Genomic DNA, 25234 nt, shown 5'->3' with positions numbered 1-25234 from the left:
ATATGTCTTTATGAGTGCTACTTGTCCTAAAAGTGGTGGGAGGATAGGTCTTTATGAGTGCTACTTGTCCTAAAAGTGGTGGGAGGATATGTCTTTATGAGTGCTACTTGTCCTAAAATTGGTGGGAGGATATGTCTTTATGAGTGCTACTTGTCCTAAAATTGGTGGGAGGATATGTCTTTATCAGTGCTACTTGTCCTAAAGTTAGTGGGACGATATGTCTTTATGAGTGCTACTTGTCCTAAAATTGGTGGGAGGATATCTCTTTATGAGTGCTACTTCTTCATTGCAGAAGTGGGTCATTATGGTTGATATATTACATGTCACTCACTTTAAGATTTGTTTTTAATGTTCATTTCTCAGGTACTCTTCATGCTACAATTATGACATGATAATAATGCAGCACAAGCAGCTCATCATGACCTATATTTAATCTTACACTGGCTTTGGTTCAGTTTTTATTTTCATCCTTGACCACATGTGCTTTTGGCCTGCACAGTGCAGAATGCAGACTGTGCAGTGATCCATCTTTATAGGTACTACACTTTTATTGCAAATAGAGGACTCTGTGACATATGTGTGATTGACTTCCATCAAAATTTTTGGTTTAAATTTTTGTTTATTTTGTTTCTAATAATGGTTATACAGACTGTTACTCCAGTTCGTCAAAGTTTGTCACATTCACTTAATAAAATAGGGCTACTTCAGTGAGTGGTAATAATAGCTTTTGATTCAGGTTTTAAGAATAATGATTTATTTTAAAAAGATGTATAAAAGTGAACTTGATTTTTATGAAATTATTATATTACCTCTACTTTGATAGCATGGAAAAGAATTCTTTTTTTTTATTGTTTTGTGTCTTTTATACCCAGTCACAGGAACCAATATTTCATTGTCAAATTTATTTTCTGCATGATAATTTTTGTTACAATGGCTGCTGGAGATTACTGAAAGCTTCACATAGGTTAGCTATGTAATTATTGATTCTCTCTGGTTTCTATTTCTTATCAAGAATTAATGGAACCTATAAACCAAGTTTAAGTCACTGTTACAGCTGAATATCTAACTACTGAGAGGGTTATAAAAAAATGTGTGTAGCCTCTGTAATAGGCAAGACTTCCAGGTGTAACACTATAAATCATTACTTGTTGAGGCTGTCATGCCAGGGACCTCACACTATAAATCATTACTTGTTGAGGCTGTCATGCCAGGGACCTCACACTATAAATCATTACTTGTTGAGGCTGTCATGCCAGGGACCTCACACTATAAATCATTACTTGTTGAGGCTGTCATGCCAGGGACCTCACACTATAAATCATTACTTGTTGAGGCTGTCATGCCAGGGACCTCATACTATAAATCATTACTTGTTGAGGCTGTCATGCCAGGGACCTCATACTATAAATCATTGTTGAGGCTGTCATGCCAGGGACCTCATGCTATTTACTTGCAATGCCTCTCACTTCAAAACAGTAGATGACTTCACTGATTCACTTCTACAAAATTTTATAACTGCATGTTTTACACATTGTTTGAATTTGTGCATAGTAAAACCTGCTGTTATTCCACAAAGTGAAAAGATCTACTGTCCCTCCAGTGTATTATATACCCATTTAATCATGCATGTTTGACATAGCATTGGATACACAAGTTTAATATATTCTGTGTTACAAACCTAGTTTTGGTGTCCTCTCTGATGTCTGCACATAAATATTTATCAAAACTTGTATCAATCCCAATTCATTTTGAATTTCATTCATACAGTAAGCTAAAAAAATTATAAAACTTAAAAAATGGGGTTTGTCATAAATTTAAAACCGTGTTCATGTTTTGTTCTAAGTTGGGGGTAATAAGTTGTTGGATAGATTTTGTGAATGTCTCAATCTGACGGCATCAGCATATTCCAATATATTAAACTTCTTTTTTTTCAACTCAGTACCAAATATTTATCCAACAGAACTCCAAGCTCTTCAGACCTTGATATTTTGTTTTGGCTTACAGTCTTCTAGTGTAACTGAGTATTCAAGATGCTTAAGCTGTCCTATTTCCTTATTATTCTAGTTTACTATTATCATGAAATACAGCAGCTGTTCAAGAAGGAATGTTATGATATGTACATACTGCAAAGCGAGAGGGTTGATGGTGAAAAATTTATATTGGCCATGCAATCTGTTGAGAGAGGTAAACACCCGGAAGCTGCAGATCATGTTGTCAGAATTGAGGTATGTGTTTGTAAAATGAAACAGATTCAGTTCTTTTTTTACTTTTGTTTTGTAACCCCACTTTTATCCTGCAATATATTTGTACATCATCCATTTGTCAAATTGTCTGTCCTCAGAGAACCGCTCTGGTGGCCTAGTAGTTAGAGCATCCACCTCGGATGCGGGCGGTCATGGGTTCGATCCTCGGCTGAGTCATACCAAAGACTTACAAAAATGGTACTAACTACTGCCTCGCTTGGCACTCAGTATTAAGAGGTTAGTGTTAGGACTGGTTGGCCTAATATCAGGATAATGTGACTGGGTGGGACATCATGCTACGTATCTGTGGCATGATGCCCCACTGCTAGACATCACTAAACTGCCACACTGCAGACATCATAGCGATATGACTGAAAAATTGTTAAAGCTATGTTAAAAATTCTAATCACACACACACACACACACACACTCTGCTCAGAGCCTGAACTTCCCTTTTCATAATAAACCAGTTACGATATATGAGGTCCCTCAGTTTGCATCTGTATCAAACACTTGAATGTTTGATACAGATGCAAACTGCATAGGCCCAAATATGCCAATGCACCAGCAGATCTGGGTCTGTGCAGTTTTTGTTGTGACTAATCAGTGGAACAAGCAACATAGACCCTGATCTGCTGGCGCATCATGCCATGTTTTATTTGCAGCTGGACACAACTTATAAGTTAGTCTATATGATACTGATGTTCTTTTATGTTGACTATGCATTTACTGTAGAGATCTAAGGATTACACAATCATTACATTATAGAGATAATCATCATAATCACTTGCAGTTTTCATAGGATAATGTAAAATTCTACATTATTTTAAACAATTTAAATCCTGGAAATAACATTGCTGTGAAAGGAAATAATTAAATCAACAAAAAGTATGTGTCCAACTGGAAACAACATAGACCCTTTTCTGCTAGTTTTAATGAGCTGGCAGATCAGAATCTGTGTTATTTGTTCTTTGCATTATTCCAAACAAACTGTATAGACTCAGATGTGCCAGTGCATTTTGTGACAGAAAATCTAGTTTTGTGCAGTTTTGCAGTACAACTCTACTAATACAAAATTAACTGGGTTGCAGTCATCTATGGGGCCCTGAGTGGCCAAATGGTCTAAAGCGCTTACCATTATGGATCAATGCCATCTCACCTCTGTCTGCATGGGTTCAAGTCTTGGGTTCAGCCAATGTGGGTATTTGAGAAAACTTGCCAGTAGCTTCTCATGGGTCAGTGTTTCTTTCCGGTGTTTTCCCAGGTTCGTCCTCCACCATTAATACTGGCCGCCATGTATAGCCTATCTTGTGCTGAGAAATGGCATTAAACTCTTCAACAACAACAACAATAGTGATCGACTATCTGGTTTTATTCGACATCCCCTCAAAATTATGTAAGGCAATAAGGCCACAAATTTCAATACTTTTTCACCTCTATCTGCAAAAGTTCCAGTGTGGAGGTGGTGCACAGAAACTAAGTAAATGTGGCCTTTTTACCAGAGTTTATTTAGCTTTACTTAAAAATACCAACTTATGCCACAGAAGTAGGTTTATAATGTGAGCACTAGTATATTCTAATTTTCTGTCTTAGATACCAGGAAAGGTGTGCATTCATATACAAGAGTAGCAAAAGTTTTGGCTTTTGAAAACTCATCTGATATGTTTTAAAAGGTGAATCCTTCTCAGTATTCTGCAGTATATCCAAGATCAAAATTTTCCCATTTTTGCACCAAAATAAAGACATTTTTTGTATGTTGAAGTTCTTAGATAGGAAATTGAGTCCTATTTTCCTTACAGCAGTATTTGTAGAGTCTTTAATTCTGAGGCTAACAGCAACCACAACATCCACAAAAACTGTTGACACATAATGGTGAATTTGCAGTGTTGCATCTTACTATAATGAAACCATTCTTTTTTGTTTTGCCTGTATTTGCACACAGGCACACAGTGGAAAAAAATGTACAGCACTCCCTCATTATAACACTGTTCCTATTTAAGAAGAATATAGTAATTGATCCCATTTCATTAAATGGTAGTGAAATTATATGTATCATGTACTTCATTGTAAGGTGATCTCATGATAGATGCCATGGCTCCAATGGACAGTAATATATTGAGGGATTACAACATCATCACTATCTAGTATTTTGTGCAATGATTTTGCTTTGGTGTTTTTTTTTAAAGCCATAGTTTGATAGGATAATTTGCCACTCCCTTTAAAATTGTTCAGTTTAACCCTTAATTGATGCAGATCTATTGACTTCTTAGGATGTTTACTATGAACAATTTTATTTTAACTGTGCAGTGATGTAATCAGTTCATTATCAACTCAGCACTTTAACATCATTACGTTTCAGAAACATAGTGCTGTAGAACTATAGGAGATGTCTGATGTTGTTATAATGTTGTTATGTATATTTAATTAATAGTGTGTGCTTGAACCTTGTCCGTGATTGTGGATAGAGTTTTGGCCTTCCTGATTTTTGTCATGTTTTTTGGGGATATTTACTAAAATTTGAGTTCAAGGCTAGGGATTTTCTCTAGGAAACTCTGTCTTAGGTCAAGTGAAATTAGTGCATATAGGTTTTGTAAACAAATCTGTTTCATTCCTGTTTCATATCAATCTTTGGGAATTTATGATCAGAGTTTGCAGTTCTTTTAAAAAATAATTCAAGAGGAATTAATTAAATCATTCATTGAAATTACTAATGTCCTCACTGACTAGACTACTGAGAATTCATTCAAAGACATTCTGGATTACATCATTATGGTACATCAGGATATTCAAGACTATTGGAATTCATTCAAAACATTCTATAATTTTGGACTTGTGATAGGACATTTAGGATTATTTGGAATTTAATTCACAATGCTGGAAGTGTCTTTTTGAATTTTCACCTTGTATTTTAGGGAAATATTTGTTCAGTTTTACTCAAATTGTTGGTTTCACTTTCTTTTTGTAACATAGTTTAAGACCATAGAGTTCTAATAATGTGATTACAGAATAGTTCTTTTTCATAAAAAAATATATGAATGAAATAGCTGCATACACTTAATATACATTAATAACACTTGTAAAATATAACAAATAAGACAATTAAAAGTCTATAAAACTTTTGTGTTAAAGTTGTTTGGCTCTGGATAATGCAAAATAAGGATTTCACAAAAAGTTAAATGCACAGATTTTTGGAGCACTCCATCTGATTTTTTTTAACACAAGTTTTATACAGTGCTCTTGTTTTTGCAGATGCTTCCTAGTGGTTGGATAATAGAGCCATATATGAAAGAGAAGAGAGTATTCTCTATGGTTACTTATGTGATGCAGGTATGGTATTAATGGAACATTTACTGTATTACAACTCAAAACATGGTGTGGTATTAATGGAACATTTACTGTATTACAGCTCAAAATATGGTATGGTAATTACAGCTCAAAACATGGCATAGTATTAATAGAATATTTACAGGTTTACTCTCCAAACGTGATATGATATTAATGGAACATTTACAGTATTACAACTAAAAAAATGGCATGGTATTAATAGACCATTTACAGTAATTACAACTCAAAACATGGTGTGGTATTAATAGACCATTTACAGTAATTACAACTCTAAACATGGCGTGGTATTAATAGACCATTTACAGTAATTACAACTCTGAACATGGCGTGGTATTAGTAGACCATTTACAGTAATTACAACTCAAAACATGGCTTGGTATTAATAGACCATTTACAGTAATTACAACTCAAAACATGGTATGGTATTAATGGAACATTTACAGTATTACAACACAAAACCTGTTGTGGTATTAAGGGTACATTTACAGTATTACAACTCAAAACATGGCATGGTATTAATGGAACATTTACAGTATTACAACTCAAAACATGGCATGGTATTAATGGAACATTTACAATATTACAACTCACCAACATGCCATGGTATGAATGGAACATTTACAGTATAACAACTCAAAACATGGCATGGTATGAATGGAACATTTTCAGTATTACAACTCAAAACATGACATCGTATTAATAGAACATTTACAGTATTACAACTCAAAACATGGTATGGTAATAATGGAACATTTACAGTATTACAACTCAAAAGGTGGCATGGTATTAATGGAACATTTACAGTATTACAACTCAAAACATGGCATGATATTAATAGACCATTTACAGTAATTACAACTCAAAACATGGTGTGGTATTAATAGACCATTTACAGTAATTACAACTCGAAACATCGCGCGGTATTAATGGAACATTTACAGTATTACAACTCAAAACCTGGCGTGGTATTAATGGAACATTTACAGTATTACAACTCAAAACCTGTTGTGGTATTAATGGTACATTTACAGTATTACAACTCAAAACATGACATGGTATTAATGGAACATTTACAGTATTACAACTCAAAACCTGTTGTGGGATTAATGGTACATTTACAGTATTACAACTCAAAACATGACATGGTATTAATGGAACATTTACAGTATTACAACTCAAAACATGGCATGGTATTAATGGAACATTTACAGTATTACAACTCAAAACATGACATGGTATTAATGGAACATTTACAGTATTACAACTCAAAACATGTCATGGTATTAATGGAACATTTACAGTATTACAACTCAAAACATGGCATGGTATGAATGGAACATTTACAGTATTACAACTCAAAACATGACATGGTATTAATGGAACATTTACAGTATTACAACTCAAAACATGGCATGGTATTAATGGAACATTTACAGTATTACAACTCAAAACATGGCATGGTATTAATGGAACATTTACAGTATTACAACTCAAAACATGGCATGGTATTAATGGAACATTTACAGTATTACAACTCAAAACATGGCATGGTATTAATGGAACATTTACAGTATTACAACTCAAAACATGGCATGGTATTAATGGAACATTTACAGTATTACAACTCAAAACATGACATGGTATTAATGGAACATTTACAGTATTTCAACTCAAAACATGGCATGGTATGAATGGAACATTTACAGTATTACAACTCAAAACATGACATGGTATTAATGGAACATTTACAGTATTTCAACTCAAAACATGGCATGGTATGAATGGAACATTTACAGTATTACAACTCACCAACATGCCATGGTATGAATGGAACATTTACAGTATTACAACTCAAAACATGGCATGGTATTAATGGAACATTTACAGTAGTACAACTCAAAGCATGGCATGGTATTAATGGAACATTTACAGTATTACAACTCAAAACATGGCATGGTATTAATGGAACATTTACAGTAGTACAACTCAAAACATGACATGGTATTAATGGAACATTTACAGTATTACAACTCAAAACATGGCATGGTATGAATGGAACATTTTCAGTATTACAGCTCAAAACATGACATTGTATTAATGGAACATTTACAGTAGTACAACTCAAAACATGGCATGGTATTAATGGAACATTTACAGTATTACAACTCAAAACATGGCATGGTATTAATGGAACATTTACAGTATTACAACTCAAAACATGGCATGGTATGAATGGAACATTTACAGTATTACAACTCACCAACATGCCATGGTATGAATGGAACATTTACAGTATTACAACTCAAAACATGGCATGGTATTAATGGAACATTTACAGTATTACAACTCAAAACATGTCATGGTATTAATGGAACATTTACAGTATTACAACTCAAAACATGGCATGGTATTAATGGAACATTTACAGTAGTACAACTCAAAACATGACATGGTATTAATGGAACATTTACAGTATTTCAACTCAAAACATGGCATGGTATGAATGGAACATTTACAGTATTACAACTCACCAACATGCCATGGTATGAATGGAACATTTACAGTATTACAACTCAAAACATGGCATGGTATTAATGGAACATTTACAGTATTACAACTCAAAACATGGCATGGTATTAATGGAACATTTACAGTAGTACAACTCAAAACATGACATGGTATTAATGGAACATTTACAGTATTACAACTCAAAACATGGCATGGTATGAATGGAACATTTTCAGTATTACAGCTCAAAACATGACATTGTATTAATGGAACATTTACAGTATTACAACTCAAAACATGGCATGGTATGAATGGAACATTTTCAGTATTACAACTCAAAACATGACATTGTATTAATGGAACATTTACAGTATTACAACTCAAAACATGGTATGGTAATAATGGAACATTTACAGTATTACAACTCAAAACATGGCATGGTATTAATGGAACATTTACAGTATTACAACTCAAAACATGGTGTGTTAATAATGGAACATTTTCAGTATTACAACTGAAAACATGGCATGTTATAAAACAGTTTTACATCACCAGGCCTTAAGACCAAGTGAGCGTATGGTATTGCCTTGTGTCTTTTGTACATCAACAATTGCTTGTTACCATTCTGGATTCTATGTTTCCGATCTGATTTCAGTGAAACTTGAATGTGGGCCTAAAAATCTTGGACAACTTTGATAATTGGCAAGATTTTCATATATCAATGAGGCAGTTTTGTATCTGATTAGCTAAGCTTATTATCACTCTGGAGGCCATATTCTGATCCAGTTTTCACCAGTCTTGGAATGAAAGCTGGCAAAATGTTAAGAAATTTCTATCAGGTACCTGTTGATTTTAACAACCAGTTACCCAGGTATCCAATTAAAGGGAAATTGGATTAAATGTAAACCTTGGTTGAGGTATAAGCATAACTATGACTAATATAAGTGGCAAAAAGTGTAATCAGAGCATTAAAAGAGTGATCTATATATTACATGCCATAATTAGAGCAGATTTTGATCAAACGTGGAATATATACCTCTAGATATTTGAATGGTTAGATAACGAGTACAGTGCATGCATACTAAAGAGATAATCTTTTTGCTGATTTGATGAACTTGTCACCACTCTGGAAGTCATATTTCTGATTTAATTTTGATCAGATTTGAAATATTGGCATGTATCATTAAGACCATGGAAAGATTTAGTAATGAGCAAGATTACTTTCCTATTAATGAGGTAATCTTGCATCTGATTAACTGACCTTGTTACCATTCTTAAAGCAATATTTGTGATCTGATTTTGATCAAATTTGATATCTGCTTATATTGTCAAGTTATCTGACAAGTTTTGATAATGAATAAGATCTACACTTAATTATGAGGTAATCTTACATCTGATTGAACTTGTAACACTCTGGAAGCTTTATTTTGGATCCAGTTTTGCTCAGACTTGAAATAATGGTTTCATATTATCTAGATCTTTGATGAGTTTGATACCTGCATATTAATTGCCTTAATTGTCCTTGAGTACCACTGTGCTTCAGTTGTAGACCATGAGTACCAGTTTGTCTTAATTGCAGACCTTAAGTACTATTATGCTTTAATTACATATTACCTTGAGTACTACTATGCCTTAATTTAGACCTTGAGTGCCACTGTCTTAATTGTAGACCTTGAGTACCACTTTGTCTTAATTGTAGACCATGAGTACCACTTTGTCTTAATTGCAGACATTAAGTACCATTATGCTTTAATTACATACCTTGAGAACCACTATGTCTTAATTGTAGACCTTGAGTACCACTTTGTCTTAATTGTAGACCATGAGTACCACTTTGTCTTAATTGCAGACATTAAGTACCATTATGCTTTAATTACATACCTTGAGAACCACTATGTCTTAATTGTAGACCTTGAGTACCACTTTGTCTTAATTGTAGGCCTTGAGTACCACTTTGTCTTAATTGCAGACCTTGAACTATGCCTTAATTTAGACCTTGAGTGCCACTGTCTTAATTGTAGACCTTGTGTACCACTTTGTCTTAATTGTAGACCTCGAGTGCCACTGTGCCTTAATTTAGACCTCATGTACTTCAATACCTTAATAATTGACCTTGAGTGCCACAACCTTAATTGTAAACCTTGAGTACCACTATGTCGTAATTGTAGACTTTGAACTATGCCTTAATTTAGACCTTGAGTGCCACTGTCTTAATTGTAGACCTTGTGTACCACTTTGTCTTAATTGTAGACCTCAAGTGCCACTGTGCCTTAATTGTAGACCTTGAGTACCACTTTGTCTTAATTGTAGGCCTTGAGTACCACTTTGTCTTAATTGCAGACCTTGAACTATGCCTTAATTTAGACCTTGAGTGCCACTGTCTTAATTGTAGACCTTGTGTACCACTTTGTCTTAATTGTAGACCTCGAGTGCCACTGTGCCTTAATTTAGACCTCAAGTACTTCAATACCTTAATAATTGACCTTGAGTGCCACAACCTTAATTGTAAACCTTGAGTACCACTATGTCTTAATTGCAGACCTTGAACTATGCCTTAATTTAGACCTTGAGTGCCACTGTCTTAATTGTAGACCTTGTGTACCACTTTGTCTTAATTGTAGACCATGAGTACCACTTTGTCTTAATTGCAGACCTTGAACTATGCCTTAATTTAGACCTTGAGTGCCACTGTCTTAATTGTAGACCTTGTGTACCACTTTGTCTTAATTGCAGACCTCGAGTGCCACTGTGCCTTAATTTAGACCTCAAGTACTTCAATACCTTAATAATTGACCTTGAGTGCCACAACCTTAATTGTAGACCATGAGTACCACTTTGTCTTAATTGCAGACCTTGAACTATGCCTTAATTTAGACCTTGAGTGCCACTGTCTTAATTGTAGACCTTGTGTACCACTTTGTCTTAATTGTAGACCTCGAGTGCCACTGTGCCTTAATTTAGACCTCAAGTACTTCAATACCTTAATAATTGACCTTGAGTGCCACAACCTTAATTGTAAACCTTGAGTACCACTATGTCGTAATTGTAGACTTTGAACTATGCCTTAATTTAGACCTTGAGTGCCACTGTCTTAATTGTAGACCTTGTGTACCACTTTGTCTTAATTGTAGACCTCGAGTGCCACTGTGCCTTAATTGTAGACCTTGAGTACCACTTTGTCTTAATTGTAGGCCTTGAGTACCACTTTGTCTTAATTGCAGACCTTGAACTATGCCTTAATTTAGACCTTGAGTGCCACTGTCTTAATTGTAGACCTTGTGTACCACTTTGTCTTAATTGTAGACCTCGAGTGCCACTGTGCCTTAATTTAGACCTCAAGTACTTCAATACCTTAATAATTGACCTTGAGTGCCACAACCTTAATTGTAAACCTTGAGTACCACTATGTCTTAATTGCAGACCTTGAACTATGCCTTAATTTAGACCTTGAGTGCCACTGTCTTAATTGTAGACCTTGTGTACCACTTTGTCTTAATTGTAGACCATGAGTACCACTTTGTCTTAATTGCAGACCTTGAACTATGCCTTAATTTAGACCTTGAGTGCCACTGTCTTAATTGTAGACCTTGTGTACCACTTTGTCTTAATTGCAGACCTCGAGTGCCACTGTGCCTTAATTTAGACCTCAAGTACTTCAATACCTTAATAATTGACCTTGAGTGCCACAACCTTAATTGTAAACCTTGAGTACCACTATGTCTTAATTGTAGACTTTGAGTACCACTATGCCTTGATTGTAGACCTTGAGTACCATTGTATTAATATTAGACATTGAGTACCACTTTGTCTTAATTGTAGACTTTGAGTACCAATCTATTAATAGTAGACCTTGAGTACCACTTTGTCTTAATTGTAGACTTTGAGTACCACTCTATTAATAGTAGACCTTGAGTACCACTTTGTCTTAATTGTAGACTTTGAGTATCACACTATTAATTGTAGACCTTAAGTACCACTGTGCCATAATTGTAGTCCTTTATCAGTGGCATGTAGATATTTTGATAAATATCATAAAATCAAGTCTAAAGGATATGTTGTCTTTAATTTAAACTGCTGGAAACATATCATTTTTACCTTTCTCTCATTAAGAAAGACAATTAGGTCTTCAAAGAGAAAGAAAATTTGTTTTCTAGTTTACTAATGTATTCATTGTTTGGTAAAACTACCTTAGAGATGTACAAAATTTGCATTCTAATATGAATCTTAATTTTCTTGAGTTTTTTACTAAGATTTTAGGTGCATTGTTATTTTTAAACTGATTTACTTAAAACTTCATTGATATCTATAGATCTTTTATATACTGAATTTAAATGAAGAAATAATGTTAATTTCTTTTTATACTTCCTTATTTACAGATGAACTTTAGCAAGTTGGTTGATAAGACCCCATTTGAAGATATAGTTTCCAAACAGCCATCAAGTATTGCCTACCTACGCCAGTATCTCCCTCCCACTACACTTTGGTCACAGAGACCATGACACTTCATTCACTGAACCACTTGGTGTTCTTGTTTGATTAAAGATACCATATTTTTGTACACAAAACCACCACAATGTATTTTCTATATATGTGTGCTAATCATTATGCCTAGTCATGGCTTCACAGCTTGCCAAGTACTTTCTTGTACATCCAGTTTTATGCCAGTTTTGTGACATGTGCCTTGTTCCTATGAATCTCTTGTTATAGAATTATTGTCATAGAAACAGTGTTCCAGTAAGATTATTTTTTCTATTGCCAGTATTTTGTTAATTATGTTTTACTGAATATATAAAGATTTTCCATTGACATCTGTCAGGGGTGAAAATCAACTTTAATGTTTTCTTACTCGAAAAGAGAGCAATACAGATTTTTTTCACCCTTGCTTGTTAGTATGGAGGTTATAACAAACAACAAAAATAAATTGTACAGGAAGGAGTAAAGTTGATTGATCAATCAGACAATTCCATATGTAAAATATATATAGATCATTCTTTGCATTCTGTGGTTACTTTTTCCTTTATCACAAAATCAATGAGTGCTGCAACCTGCAGACCCTGATTAAAGTCTCCATATCATATGAATTTCTCTAATCTATTTGTTAATATTATTTATCCATATTTAAAAACTTCTGATAATATTATCAAGCATTATCCTGTAGGATCCAAGTACTGCACTTTCTGATATGTTTGGTATATATTTGTTTCTCTCTATTTCTCTCTCTCTCATATATTATATATATAAGTATATATAGATAGATAGATCATTAAGGATGACTGCTTTTAAAACTGAACACTTAGCACACACCTCAGAATGATATGATTAGTATTTTGTGACTTGTTTCAGAAGTCTTTTGTAGCACTGTAATATCAGGAAGACATGGAATATAAAATAATATGGTTCAGACCCATGTCTTTTATTTAGTAGTGAACAAAAAACTTCCTATGCAGTTTTAATAATCACAGAAACAGTCATGAGAAAGAAACTTATAAATTGTACAAGATTTTAGGAAATCTTGATTTATTTACCAGATTGTAAATTGTAATTGCAGATTTTCGATTGAACAAAACCAATGTGATCTTATTGAGTCATATTGAAAAAAATTCACTTAACAACTCAAGAGTTTGTGCATTTAATGAGAGGAGTGTCTTATCTTCAGTTCTTTAATACTCATTCAGGTATAATTATTTTATTGGCGTTTAGTGGCAGGTATTTTTTCCCATATTTTTTATGTAATGACCCATAGATATTCAGCTAACAGTACTGCAAGAAAATGCACACCAACCAATAATATTTATAGTGAATCTGGACTGCTGGATCCAATGCTATGTAAAATTACAAATTTTAAATAAACAACAGTTCAGAAGCAATCATCTTTAACTGAAAACTATTTGCAAAACAAGACCCAATTTAATATATTTATTTGCATGTAGCATACATGTAACTTTTAAAAGCTTAGACTGAGATCTTCCCTCACATAATGAACTTGCAGATCTTGGTCTATGCTAATTAACTGAAATCATGTGTGTAATTATGCATTCAAATATTCTGTTGCACTGTGGACCAGCAGATCTGGGGTTCTGCACCATTTGCAATTGGCATATATTACATATGAGAAAAATACAATAACAACTCATCTACCAAAATGTACATCAGTTTTGGGTAGTGAGGGGAGGGGTCAGGGTTTTTTTTGTTGAGACCCAACAGAACAATTATTATTTTCTTATGCTGCACAATGACACAGATAGGGACATAAAATGTTACTCTTATTAATCTGTCATCATCATACCTTGGTTAATTTATGTTTTGATTAGTTTCAGACACTGTGATAGGACATCCATGTTCCATGAACATGGTCCTTGATTAATAGAATCTTGCCATAGCAACAATAGCCATAGCAACAATGTGCAAGCAGATACTTATAATCTCACTTTAATCTCAACTGATGCTGTGTCAATCATCTGTCAGCCATTTTCTTTTGTCCTCCTATTTTGACATCTTCTGTTGCCCTTTAGCAGTTGTTTGTTATCATTACTGCTCCTAGACTACTTGGAATAAAGTCATGACACTTGGCACTCAGTTTCATCCTGAGGTCTGGTTGGTCTTAAATGAAAATTGTGGAGTCTTCTTGGACTTAGAATATGGTCATCAGTCATCTTAGAACCGTGCTAGAAGGCCCTCAGTTTTAGAGAGATATGAGGGAAAACGACATCTCTTTAAATAATGGTGCAAGGACTGTGTAATTATTCCCATGTAGATCTCTTATCCACTACTGGCTAATTTCTTTCTCAAGCTTTATTAGGCCAAGATTATCAGCAATCACAATTAAGGGTTACCACTCCATAATTTTTTTACTCTTTTGAACATCATGGGACAGCGGATATAGGTCATGCCAATAATCTCTCTGACTTGTTTGACAAGATTGATCTGAACTGGATCTTACCACTTGCATTGCTTTCCAAATGGAATCACTCTTGGGTTCTTTCATGGCTTATAATTAGATTGAGCCTTTATCTGGAATTTTGCTAAAACTGCTATCATCAAAAACTTGCTTCCCAACAATCTTGGCTTCAGCTTTGCATGGTGAGTGAATTGCATGCCCTTTAGTTAACTTGAACTGTCTTCAGTGCTGATTTGATAGTTTGTGTGTTCTGATAATGCAGAAATCTTGTGATCACTGCTCCTAAACAGATCTTTTTTGCTGAGAAAGTGTTTTCACTACAGTTCTTCCTGTGATATATAATTGGTCCTTCCTGAAAATGGCACTTCATACCTCTTTTTGTCCAGAATGACATTGGAGTTTTCATTAAAAGATTTCTTATGATGACTAATTGGTCCTATATGAATGTTGTTCCAGTCTTGCCTACAGCATGGTGAACATGATGGCCATCTTGAAAATTTTGTTGTTGCTAATTATATTAAAAGGATGGTCATATTATCATGGGTTTTCACTAAAAGATAATATCAAAGGAAAATAGTGCCTCTTGGACAACCAACATGGTGACCATGTCAGGTGGGACAGGTTTTATTTGTAATGTGATAAGTTCACTTGTGAACATGTTAACTTGAACATATTAGAAAATATTTGTATTTCCCAGTTTAGTATGTTGGAGTGCCCTTAGAATATCTGAGATGTTTTAATACCTGGCAGTTAAAAAAAGAATAAAAGGAGAGAAAAATGGACTTCTTATGGATTTCTGGAACTTTTTGCAGCTAATAGAGCATCAGTCCATTTGAGGGACTCTTAGTATTCTAAGTCCATAGATGTATAATCCAATTAAGAATAAAAAGATCCAATTACTGAGTTATCATTGAATGGCATGACTGATTTAAGTTCAGTAATTTGGAGAAAAAAGGGGGAGTGGCATTTTTTTTTTTTAATATTCTTGCTGTTCAATGCAACTAAGGATTAAAAACAATGCAAATTCCATTCCATTACTCAATGCAAAGATTTTGTGATTTTTTTACAATGCAAAAATAATATTTGTTCTTAAATGCAACCTTATGTTTGTGACTAGAAATTTGTATACAGCTGTTGCTACAAAAGATGGACTACTGTGTTGTCATGCCTTTTACTTTAAAAAGAGGATGACAAAAAAGATACCAATTAAAGTAATTATTGTTTGTTGAATGCTTCTGTTTGTAGTTGTATTTTTTGCCAAACATATGAAGAAGTTTGAAAGTCTTTTTCTTAAGAAAATTTGAAGAAATTGGAAACAGCATAGAGATAATTTCTGTATAATATTTTAAAAATAATTATTTTTTAATCATCTTAAGAATAGCCAAGTTTGACATTACACCTGTTGACCGTTCTGCCAAAATGTAATGCAATGGGTAAAGATGTTCTTTTTTCATAGAAAAGAAAGAAATCTGTTTTTAAAATTTGTGTTTGACCATAACATCAAAAATGAAATTTAGATAGCACATTATGGCTAAAGATGACTGAATCCTCTTCCTTATTTTCTAATATTTTGATTAGACTGGTCACAGATTTAATTGATGTATCCTACTTTTTTCATTGGTTTCGTTTGTAAAGTTCATTCCTGTTGTTTGTCCTTTGTTTAGAAAAGCTTTAGGTAGATTGATGCTATGTAATATGCATTTATTTGATATGTACTATGAATTTTATGTAGTTGCCTATTATATAATTAATGTAATGGTTTAGACAAATTAAATAATTTTAGAATAAAACAATAGATATTACAAAAATATTGTGGGGCAATTGTAGCCTGTTGCAGACCTTATAACTGACTATACTGATATAATTTAATATTTTTGCACTAAGACAAATGGTGCTATTATAAAGTAGTGTAAGGACAAATATAGAGTATGTATATTTATCCTATATAAGTCATTGGAAACAAGGCACACTTACATATAACAGTGCATATAGCCATTGTGTGCATATATAACATAAGAAGTTATTTTGTTTTCAAAAGATATATTCTCATGAATACAACATGATAAAGAAATTTGTTTGAGACAGTACACCTCATAGCCATGAATACAATTAATTTTAATTTCAACTCAAATTATGCAATATTGTTTTTGCTTGATGAAGAGTTCACATGGGAAGACATGGCTGTGATGACTGGTACATGGCTGTGACTGTATCAAATTTTGGACCATACATGGATACATTTAGATGGGAAGGTATGACTATCGTGACTATTACTGTATCAGATTTTGGACCATACATGGATACATTCAGATGGGAAGGTATGACTATCGTGGCTATTACTATATCAGATTTTGGACCATACATGGATACATTTAGACAGGAAGGTATGACTATCGTGGCTATTACTGTATCAGATTTTGGACCATACATGGATACATTTAGATGGGAAGGTATGACTATCGTGGCTATTACTGTATCAGATTTTGGACCATACATGGATACATTCAGATGGGAAGGTATGACTGTCGTGGCTATTACTGTATCAGATTTTGGACCATACATGGATACATTTAGACGGGAAGGTATGACTATCATGGCTATTACTGTATCAGATTTTGGACCATACATGGATACATTTAGATGGGAAGGTATGACTATCGTGGCTATTACTGTATCAGATTTTGGACCATACATGGATACATTTAGACGGGAAGGTATGACTATCGTGGCTATTACTGTATCAGATTTTGGACCATACATGGATACATTCAGATGGGAAGGTATCAGTATCATGGCTATTACTGTATCAGATTTTGGACCATACATGGATACATTTAGACGGGAAGGTATGACTATCGTGGCTATTACTGTATCAAATTTTGGACCATACATGTTTACATTCAGATATTTAGCAATTATCCAGCTTTAAAGCAAAGCACTTTGAGATTACGCACAAATAGTACCTAATCACAATTCTGCATAGAGATTAAAATAGTTGAATTGGTGCCAGTCCTATGTCGATTATCGCTGATCAGCCTCCTAAATGAAATGTAATATGGATCTATGCGAGAGTTTTTGAGTTATCAATAGAACTAACAACATTGGCTCTGATCTGCTGATGCATTATGCCCTTAAAGCCTTATAGACAAGATTGTGTGTGTGTGTGTGTGTGTGTGTGTGTAATAAATGTAATGTAATTGGACCATTTTTAGCTGGTTCGATGTATTTTTATGACAAGCCATACTCAACATCTGAATTTCATGTGCTGCTTGAGTACAGGTTATTGATGTTTAAAAAAAAAAACTATATTTGTAGGTATTTGGTACAAAATATTTTTTAAATGTATGTGCTACATAATTATTCAGGTAAGCGTAAGTATCTTTCTATGGAGTGAGTGCATTTAGAATATCTAAGATGAGAAGGCACATGGGGAAAGGTTTTGATCCCTCAAACTCCAATACTTCCCACAAGTTCCAGCAGATGTTTACACACAGCAAACCATATATGGTATGATTTTGTATTTAGAATACAGTTCAGTCTTATTTATCTGACATAAACTGTCACTATGAAAAATGCCAGATAACCCTACCTGTTGGATAATTGGAATCAAATGGAATTACATTTAATAATTTCAGCACCTGCTATTAGAACAGTACTGAAGGTAAAATAAAAGATATTTGCTTTAGAATAAATTCTGTAGAAGGTACTACAGGTAATATTATTTTTTTATAGAAAAAAAACAATTTTTATAAATGTCCATTGAGAAATCTTAAAGATAGAAATGCTGGAATCCATGATCTTAAAATTTGGACCAGAACCATGTTTCTTGTAGGTGAAAAGGTACCATATTATACTTGCTTATAAAAAGAACCGTCTGCAAACTGTGAAGACCCTGATCTAATGTTGCATAATGCCCCAGCATATCTAGGTCTGTGCAGTTTGTTAGAAGTAATCAGTAGAACAAGTAGCATAGAGCCTGTTCTGCATGTGGATTATGCTATGGCAGATCAGGATCTGTATTATTTGCAGTTGGATCTGACTTATAAGCAAGTATTACTGTAGCTTACTTAGCACTCATTGTACATCCTATTATCTGGCTTAGACTTTCTCAGAATGAATATCAGTATCAGACAATATGTTTTACAGACATATTTCCATATTATATATTCCAAACATTAGTGAAAACCAAAAATGACTTTCTAGAACTATTTTATCCAACATCAGAAGCAACATCAACACATGAATACGTATACTGAATACTGGATTCTGATTTATTATATAATTTGTAAAGAATCTGATCCTCTATTTATTATTATAAAGCCATTATTTATCTTGATATCAAATGGTCCTAGTCTGGTAAATTAAGCTTTTTCTTTTCCACCTATAGCTGTTATCAATTAAAGGAGAAAAAACTGAAATAAAGGTCAGAGTTAATTGATTTTCTTTTCATTTATTTACTGCACAAGATCAAATCTCTCATTGATGGTATTTCTTTTGTAATTTTTGATGCATTCACATATTAACATGTACTGCTACAAATAACAAAAATGAGATTATTTCTAATGTATATATATCAAGTATATTTTGTATAGGTCTTACCTTTTTTAATTATTTAAACATTTTCTTCTTCTGAACAGATATGTAATAAAGTTTGACCTCAGCTGTTTGCATTTTGGCCAAAATAAGTCTAGATAAATCATTCATGGTAAATCTCACTAATTTGTATTTTTATTATACTTTTTGATTTAGGCAAAAATATAGTGTTTTCTATTGCAATGATTTTAAAATTAAGGTTATAAAGTGTTTTTCCTAATATTATATATATTATAACGATTAGTATATATTATGTACTAAGTGCTTAAGATACTCAACAAAACTGGGTCAATTAGATGCACAAATAAATTTTTGGGAATTTTGTTTATTTTTGTATTTTTTCTAACATAACGAATATTATACAGAATGTACTAAGCACTTCAACTACTGGGCAAAACTGGATCATTTAGACAAAAGATGCGCAAATCAATTTCAGAATTTTAAAAAAATGTTAATATTATTGTTTTATTTTACCCTGGGGGAAGAAAGTGCAAGGGTCAGTACCAAAAAACAGGGATGGTTGGATGACCGGAAACACATTTTTTTGGCCTTAGCTATATACTGTCCTTGTATATCAAGCCAACAGCTCTTCTCCTTGTATAATGACACATTATAAAGGACTGTGTAGATGCTTATCAGTGCGTGCCCACATAGAACAATTTATATAAATATTGGGATCAACTGTACAGAACACGTATTGTTGTATAACAAAAATTCAGTTACATTTTGCAATATATTTGTTCTAATATAAAGGAAGACACTGACAGGATAATCTTAGATATATTATGACCTACCTATTGATATTACTGATTCAGTTTTGCAGGTTTGTAAATTTACAATATCCTGATGCCTGAAGGGTTTTATGACTGCATGTGTTGCACATTTTGGGTGACAATACATTATGAACAGTAAGGTGATGTACATTCTGGTCAATATATCCTTATGTAAGGACAGTCAGCTTGGAGTATAATAACCAGTTTTCTATCCAGCCATTTTGTCTTCTTAACAAATCTGTCTTTATAAGGATCGTTCATTTCATATTTGAGTACTGTCTATACTCAGTTATAAGTCAAGTTGAACTGCAGACAATGCTGACCCTGATTGGACATTACATAATGCACTGACAGATCAGGGTCGTGATGTTTGTTCTACTAATTACTCCAAACTCATCCAAATCTGCAGGCACATTATGCAATGACACATCTGGTTCTGTGAAGTTTGCAGTTGGACTCAACTTATAAGCGAGTACAGTTATTGTCCTTGTACTGTTGTTATCAAACCCACATGCATAAATAAGAACAAGAGAGAAATATAAATCTGTACTTTATTTCTAATATTATTGGAATTATTTCCTATTGTTATAGATATTTTCTTTCATTTAAAGCTAATTCTTGTTTTAGAATTGTATCAATTTTGTTCTTTGATATGGTCACAATAAAAGCAAAATCCCATGTTTGTTACAGAAAAAAATGCTTATGGTGGTAAATCAAACAGACATACAATGAAACACATGTATAATGATTCTGATAAATCAAAATAGACATACAGTCAGACATGAGTATAACAGTAGTGGTAAATCAAATGGACATAACAGAATAACACCAATATATGTATTACAGTCCACCCAGGACTCTCAAAATTAATTTGACGTTTCTTCAGTTCATTATGTTCCATTTATGATTTATATATTGTGCTTCATCAGATGTGAAGTCAATTCAAATTAATTAATAATTTGTTGGGGGGTATTTTTCATATTGATACTAACAAGGTTTTACCATATATAGAATCTACCATTCGTAAGATTTGTACATGTGAATTTTTAAACCCTGTTTGGATTAAATGAATTTGTCCATGCTTTGACATAATAATATGCAGGTACTGTGAATGCATATGATTAAAATTTCACACAAGGATAGGAGTATTTGACTTGAAAACCACTGCCTTTTTCTATCAGTTATGAAATACAAATTGTGTAATAGAGCCTTACATACAGTTAATTTAACAAGAAATCCACTAAGCTTTTTCAGCAGAATTATTTAAATGTTTTGCTTGCCAAGGCTTGCAAGGGATTGAGATTGTTAACATGTTCCATAAAATGGATATGAAACAAATACCCATGGAAGAAGCTTTGTGTTTGTATATATTTGGATAAGGAAGAAGCCTATCAATTTGGGGTCAAAGATCAAGGTCACTCTAACTGAAAGAATCAAAATGGTTTCTGTATGATAACGAAACGAAACTTATTACACATATCTTGTAAAGTCCATAAAAAGTCATTGAATTTTATACTTCCAAAGCTATATGAACCATATATTGATATAGGGGTCAAAGGTACAATAGTCAATCAAAGAAAAATGGGTTCTTTGGAATAACTTTTGGTCTAGGGTATATTTCCTGAACCAAACTTGATTTTGTGGTTTAGAGGTCAGAGGTCATTGTGATTCATTTGAGGAAATTATGGTTTTTGCACAGTAAGTTTTATTCAAGACTGCATCCCTTGAGCAAGGTCCAGGTCATTAAGACACATTCGTCATTAATCTCCAAAACCAACTTTGCCCTGCCTGGTTAGAGGACTGTGGAATATAGGATGGGCATATAATGGGCCATTCACTGTACTCGTATCCAGTCAACATCAATATGAATTTCATAGGAAATATAGAGATCATTTTCATGGTGCTTTTCTTATTTAATTACTTGTTGTTTATGGCTTTCAAACAAAGATCAAGATTTTATGTTCATTCTGTTAACCGAACACAATATTGACAGGCAACCTTTGTAAACCAAGGTTCAGCTATTCAAAGACATGTTCTTGGGTTTTCCAATGCCTTTCCAAACATTTGTGATACTATGTTTCTCTTTCAGGCAGTTTTTCACTATATTCCATGAAACTTTAAGAGGATTAAATAATAACATATTATTAAATTATTATCCCAATATACTCTGCAGCATTCATTGTTTCAGTTGTTTTTGTACAATTATTTTGTGGGAATTAAAATGCAATAAAAACAGAAACTCTGCCTTTATTCTGCTTTTATAATACAGTAGAACATAATCTGTATTAATCTCATTCATCTGATTTATTGATTTATATAAATCACCAATCTGACTAGTGTATTTTCTACTAGTAATTGAAAAACACAATTGCAGAAGCTGACATGGCATATACTGTACATATGTACATGTAGTTTAATAAATGATGCCATGTTAGATCATGCATCATGAGAGCAGTGATCAAAGCCACACATCAATTTAGTTATTTCCCCTTAGATGAATAATTTGTACCTTTCTCCATGAGATACATACCCCCAAAAGACGAAACTTCATCTTTTCTATTTTATGTAGGCAAAGGACAATAACTCTTGTCCATTACCACCCCTTACCGCTGACAGGTGATGCTAGTTTAAAGCTTTCATTGTCAACTGACATTGTTCAAATCAACTCCCAAAATCCATTAGAAATTTGTGGTAATTTCATCCAGCCAATGAGGATTTTTATATTTTTTGATATTTTAAGGCTTTTTCTACATATACGCCAATTGGTCAGAGAATATGTGGGGTACACTGCTATGCAAAATTGAAGAAGAAAAAAAGATGGAGAGAAATGGAAAATTAAAGATGGAAAATACTGATGTTGTAAATATTCAGCCTAATACTGAGTCTTTGGCTAGCCAGGTGGGAGACACCATTCTAGCCTATCTCGCAATGAAGACATTTACTTTATGGCTACAGTTACATCTGGGGAAATGGAGGAAACTGACTTCTCAGTTGTCTTTGAAAACTCTGGAATTATAGGTGCATTGCTTGGTACATCAAACAACAAAAGAGTTGATTAGTTTGCACCAATTTCTTTTGTCTTTTCTTATGCTTCAGTTGAGAATTTTGACACTTTGAGGGAATATCCACCCAATTTTAGGCAGCCTGGTGGACATATCCCCACATATCTGGACAATGCCTCTAAGCCTTGCCATATATAGTTTATACATAACTTGAATGAGCCATGCAGTCTTGGAGATAACAGCCAAGCCTTGTCTTTGCCTCCAAGAGTGTATTATCCAGGCATCGATCTTAATACTGACTAGGAAAACACTGAGCATGGGTGTAAGCCTAATAATGTTTCATACTCAGATCCCACAAAGGAGAGGATTGAGTATAGTAATAACTCTGTAACAGAGGAAATATATCGAGTGCTGATGAACTTGGAATGTCCACCACTGTCATCTACAGTGACCAAGGCCTCGATTGATATTGACAAAAAGGAAGTTAGCCCTTTCTTCCCTTCTCCAGCCTTATGAATGAATTTGGTATCGGTCTCTATCTGATATGCATATTTTTGCATTACCATCCCTCCATCCTCATGGAGATTCCTGCTGGTTTGCATACCAAGGGAATTGTCAGTTTCACACTCTCCTTCTGGACTTGAAAATAAGCCCTTATACCATTATGAAACTAATCATCTGTAAAATCTCCCTGTTCAGTACAACTTCACAGCTGATACATGTCGAGAACATTCATCTGAAATATATGGTAACTTCAGTTCTAGTCAAGAGAAAGAAAGAACGATTCCATATCACTGTTAACTCATCTAGGCTTTCTGATCAATTAGGAGAAGCCTGATCTTTGTCTATCTGTATATGAAATATCTCGCCCACTCAACCTTGTACATCTTCCTCAACTTGGGTGCTCCGAAGTGTTGAGCTTGTATTGTCCATTTCCAGTGAGAAACACAGTTTATGCAACTCCTCGAATTGTTCAATGCAGCAACAGATCTCATTCTGCAGGGTCACTTTGCAGATGGTTTGCTGTCTCGTTGGCTTCCCTTTTCAATGCTGCATGATTTAAGATCAGCATAATGAGCAAGATATAATTTCTGGATCAGTGGCATAGCCAAGGTTGGCTTATGACAGGAATACCTTTACAACAGTAAGGGTGCAAGTACCTTTAGTTGGAGACACCATCTTTTTTCGGGATTTGACACCGTCAACTGCCAGTGGTAACTGGATGACAGAGGTCTCCACATCGATCTCTTGAAAATGAAAGCTGTCACCAAGAAACTTCATTTTAGATGGCAAGGTCATACTCATAATTTTTGACAACTTGGTAGTAGTAACATACCTCCTCGAACAGGGTGGTACAAAATCAACGGAAGTCTGATAATTCTACCAATGGTACGCACAAAGCTAAATCAACATCAAGATTAGACATATTCCCAGTGGACTCAATGTCATGGCCAATTCTTTGTTAAGAAATTACCAGATTTTTCAAACAGAATGGCCCCTCCATCCATTAGTCTTTCATCAGATTTGCCTGCTACAAAGGCATGCGATGATCGATCATTTTACTACCAGGGAGAATCACAACCTGCCCAACTTCATCTTGCCAGTACCGGATTCCAAGGTTTGGAACAATGACGCCATTTCTATTGGTTGGGAGGGTATGTGAGCATACCAAAACGGCCTTAGTTCCAAAGATCATACAAAATTTGAGGGGCATAAAATGCACAAATGAGTTGGAATGCTCCTCTTCATAAAACAAATTGTTGATCAATGATAGATCTACCCAGGAAGATCCCAGCCAGCCAATTCTTCTCAAACAGCCTCAGACTCCTGAGTTACATCATTGCCCAGACTGTCCATTCCTTCATGCCCAGC

General features: G+C 33.9%; 1 protein-coding gene across 1 annotated transcript in view; it reads left to right on the top strand.

The window, feature by feature from the left end:
- LOC149805592 (uncharacterized) overlaps positions 1-22599 on the top strand; it is a 70946-nt gene extending 48347 nt beyond the window's left edge. Inside the window, exons 12-14 of the mRNA XM_089950229.1 lie at positions 2065-2225; positions 5493-5570; positions 12473-22599. Coding sequence (XP_089806355.1) covers positions 2065-2225; positions 5493-5570; positions 12473-12595 — 362 coding nt within the window. The 3' untranslated portion in view covers positions 12596-22599. The remainder of the gene's footprint in view (positions 1-2064; positions 2226-5492; positions 5571-12472) is intronic.
- Positions 22600-25234: the final 2635 nt, after the last annotated feature.

The sequence above is a fragment of the Sinohyriopsis cumingii genome, chromosome 2 (genome assembly GCF_028554795.1).
Source record: "Sinohyriopsis cumingii isolate HCF-2022 chromosome 2, ASM2855479v2, whole genome shotgun sequence".
Lineage (NCBI taxonomy): Eukaryota > Metazoa > Mollusca > Bivalvia > Unionida > Unionidae > Sinohyriopsis > Sinohyriopsis cumingii.
Note: the sequence above shows the minus strand (reverse complement) of the source record. Positions and strands in the feature narration are given on the sequence as shown.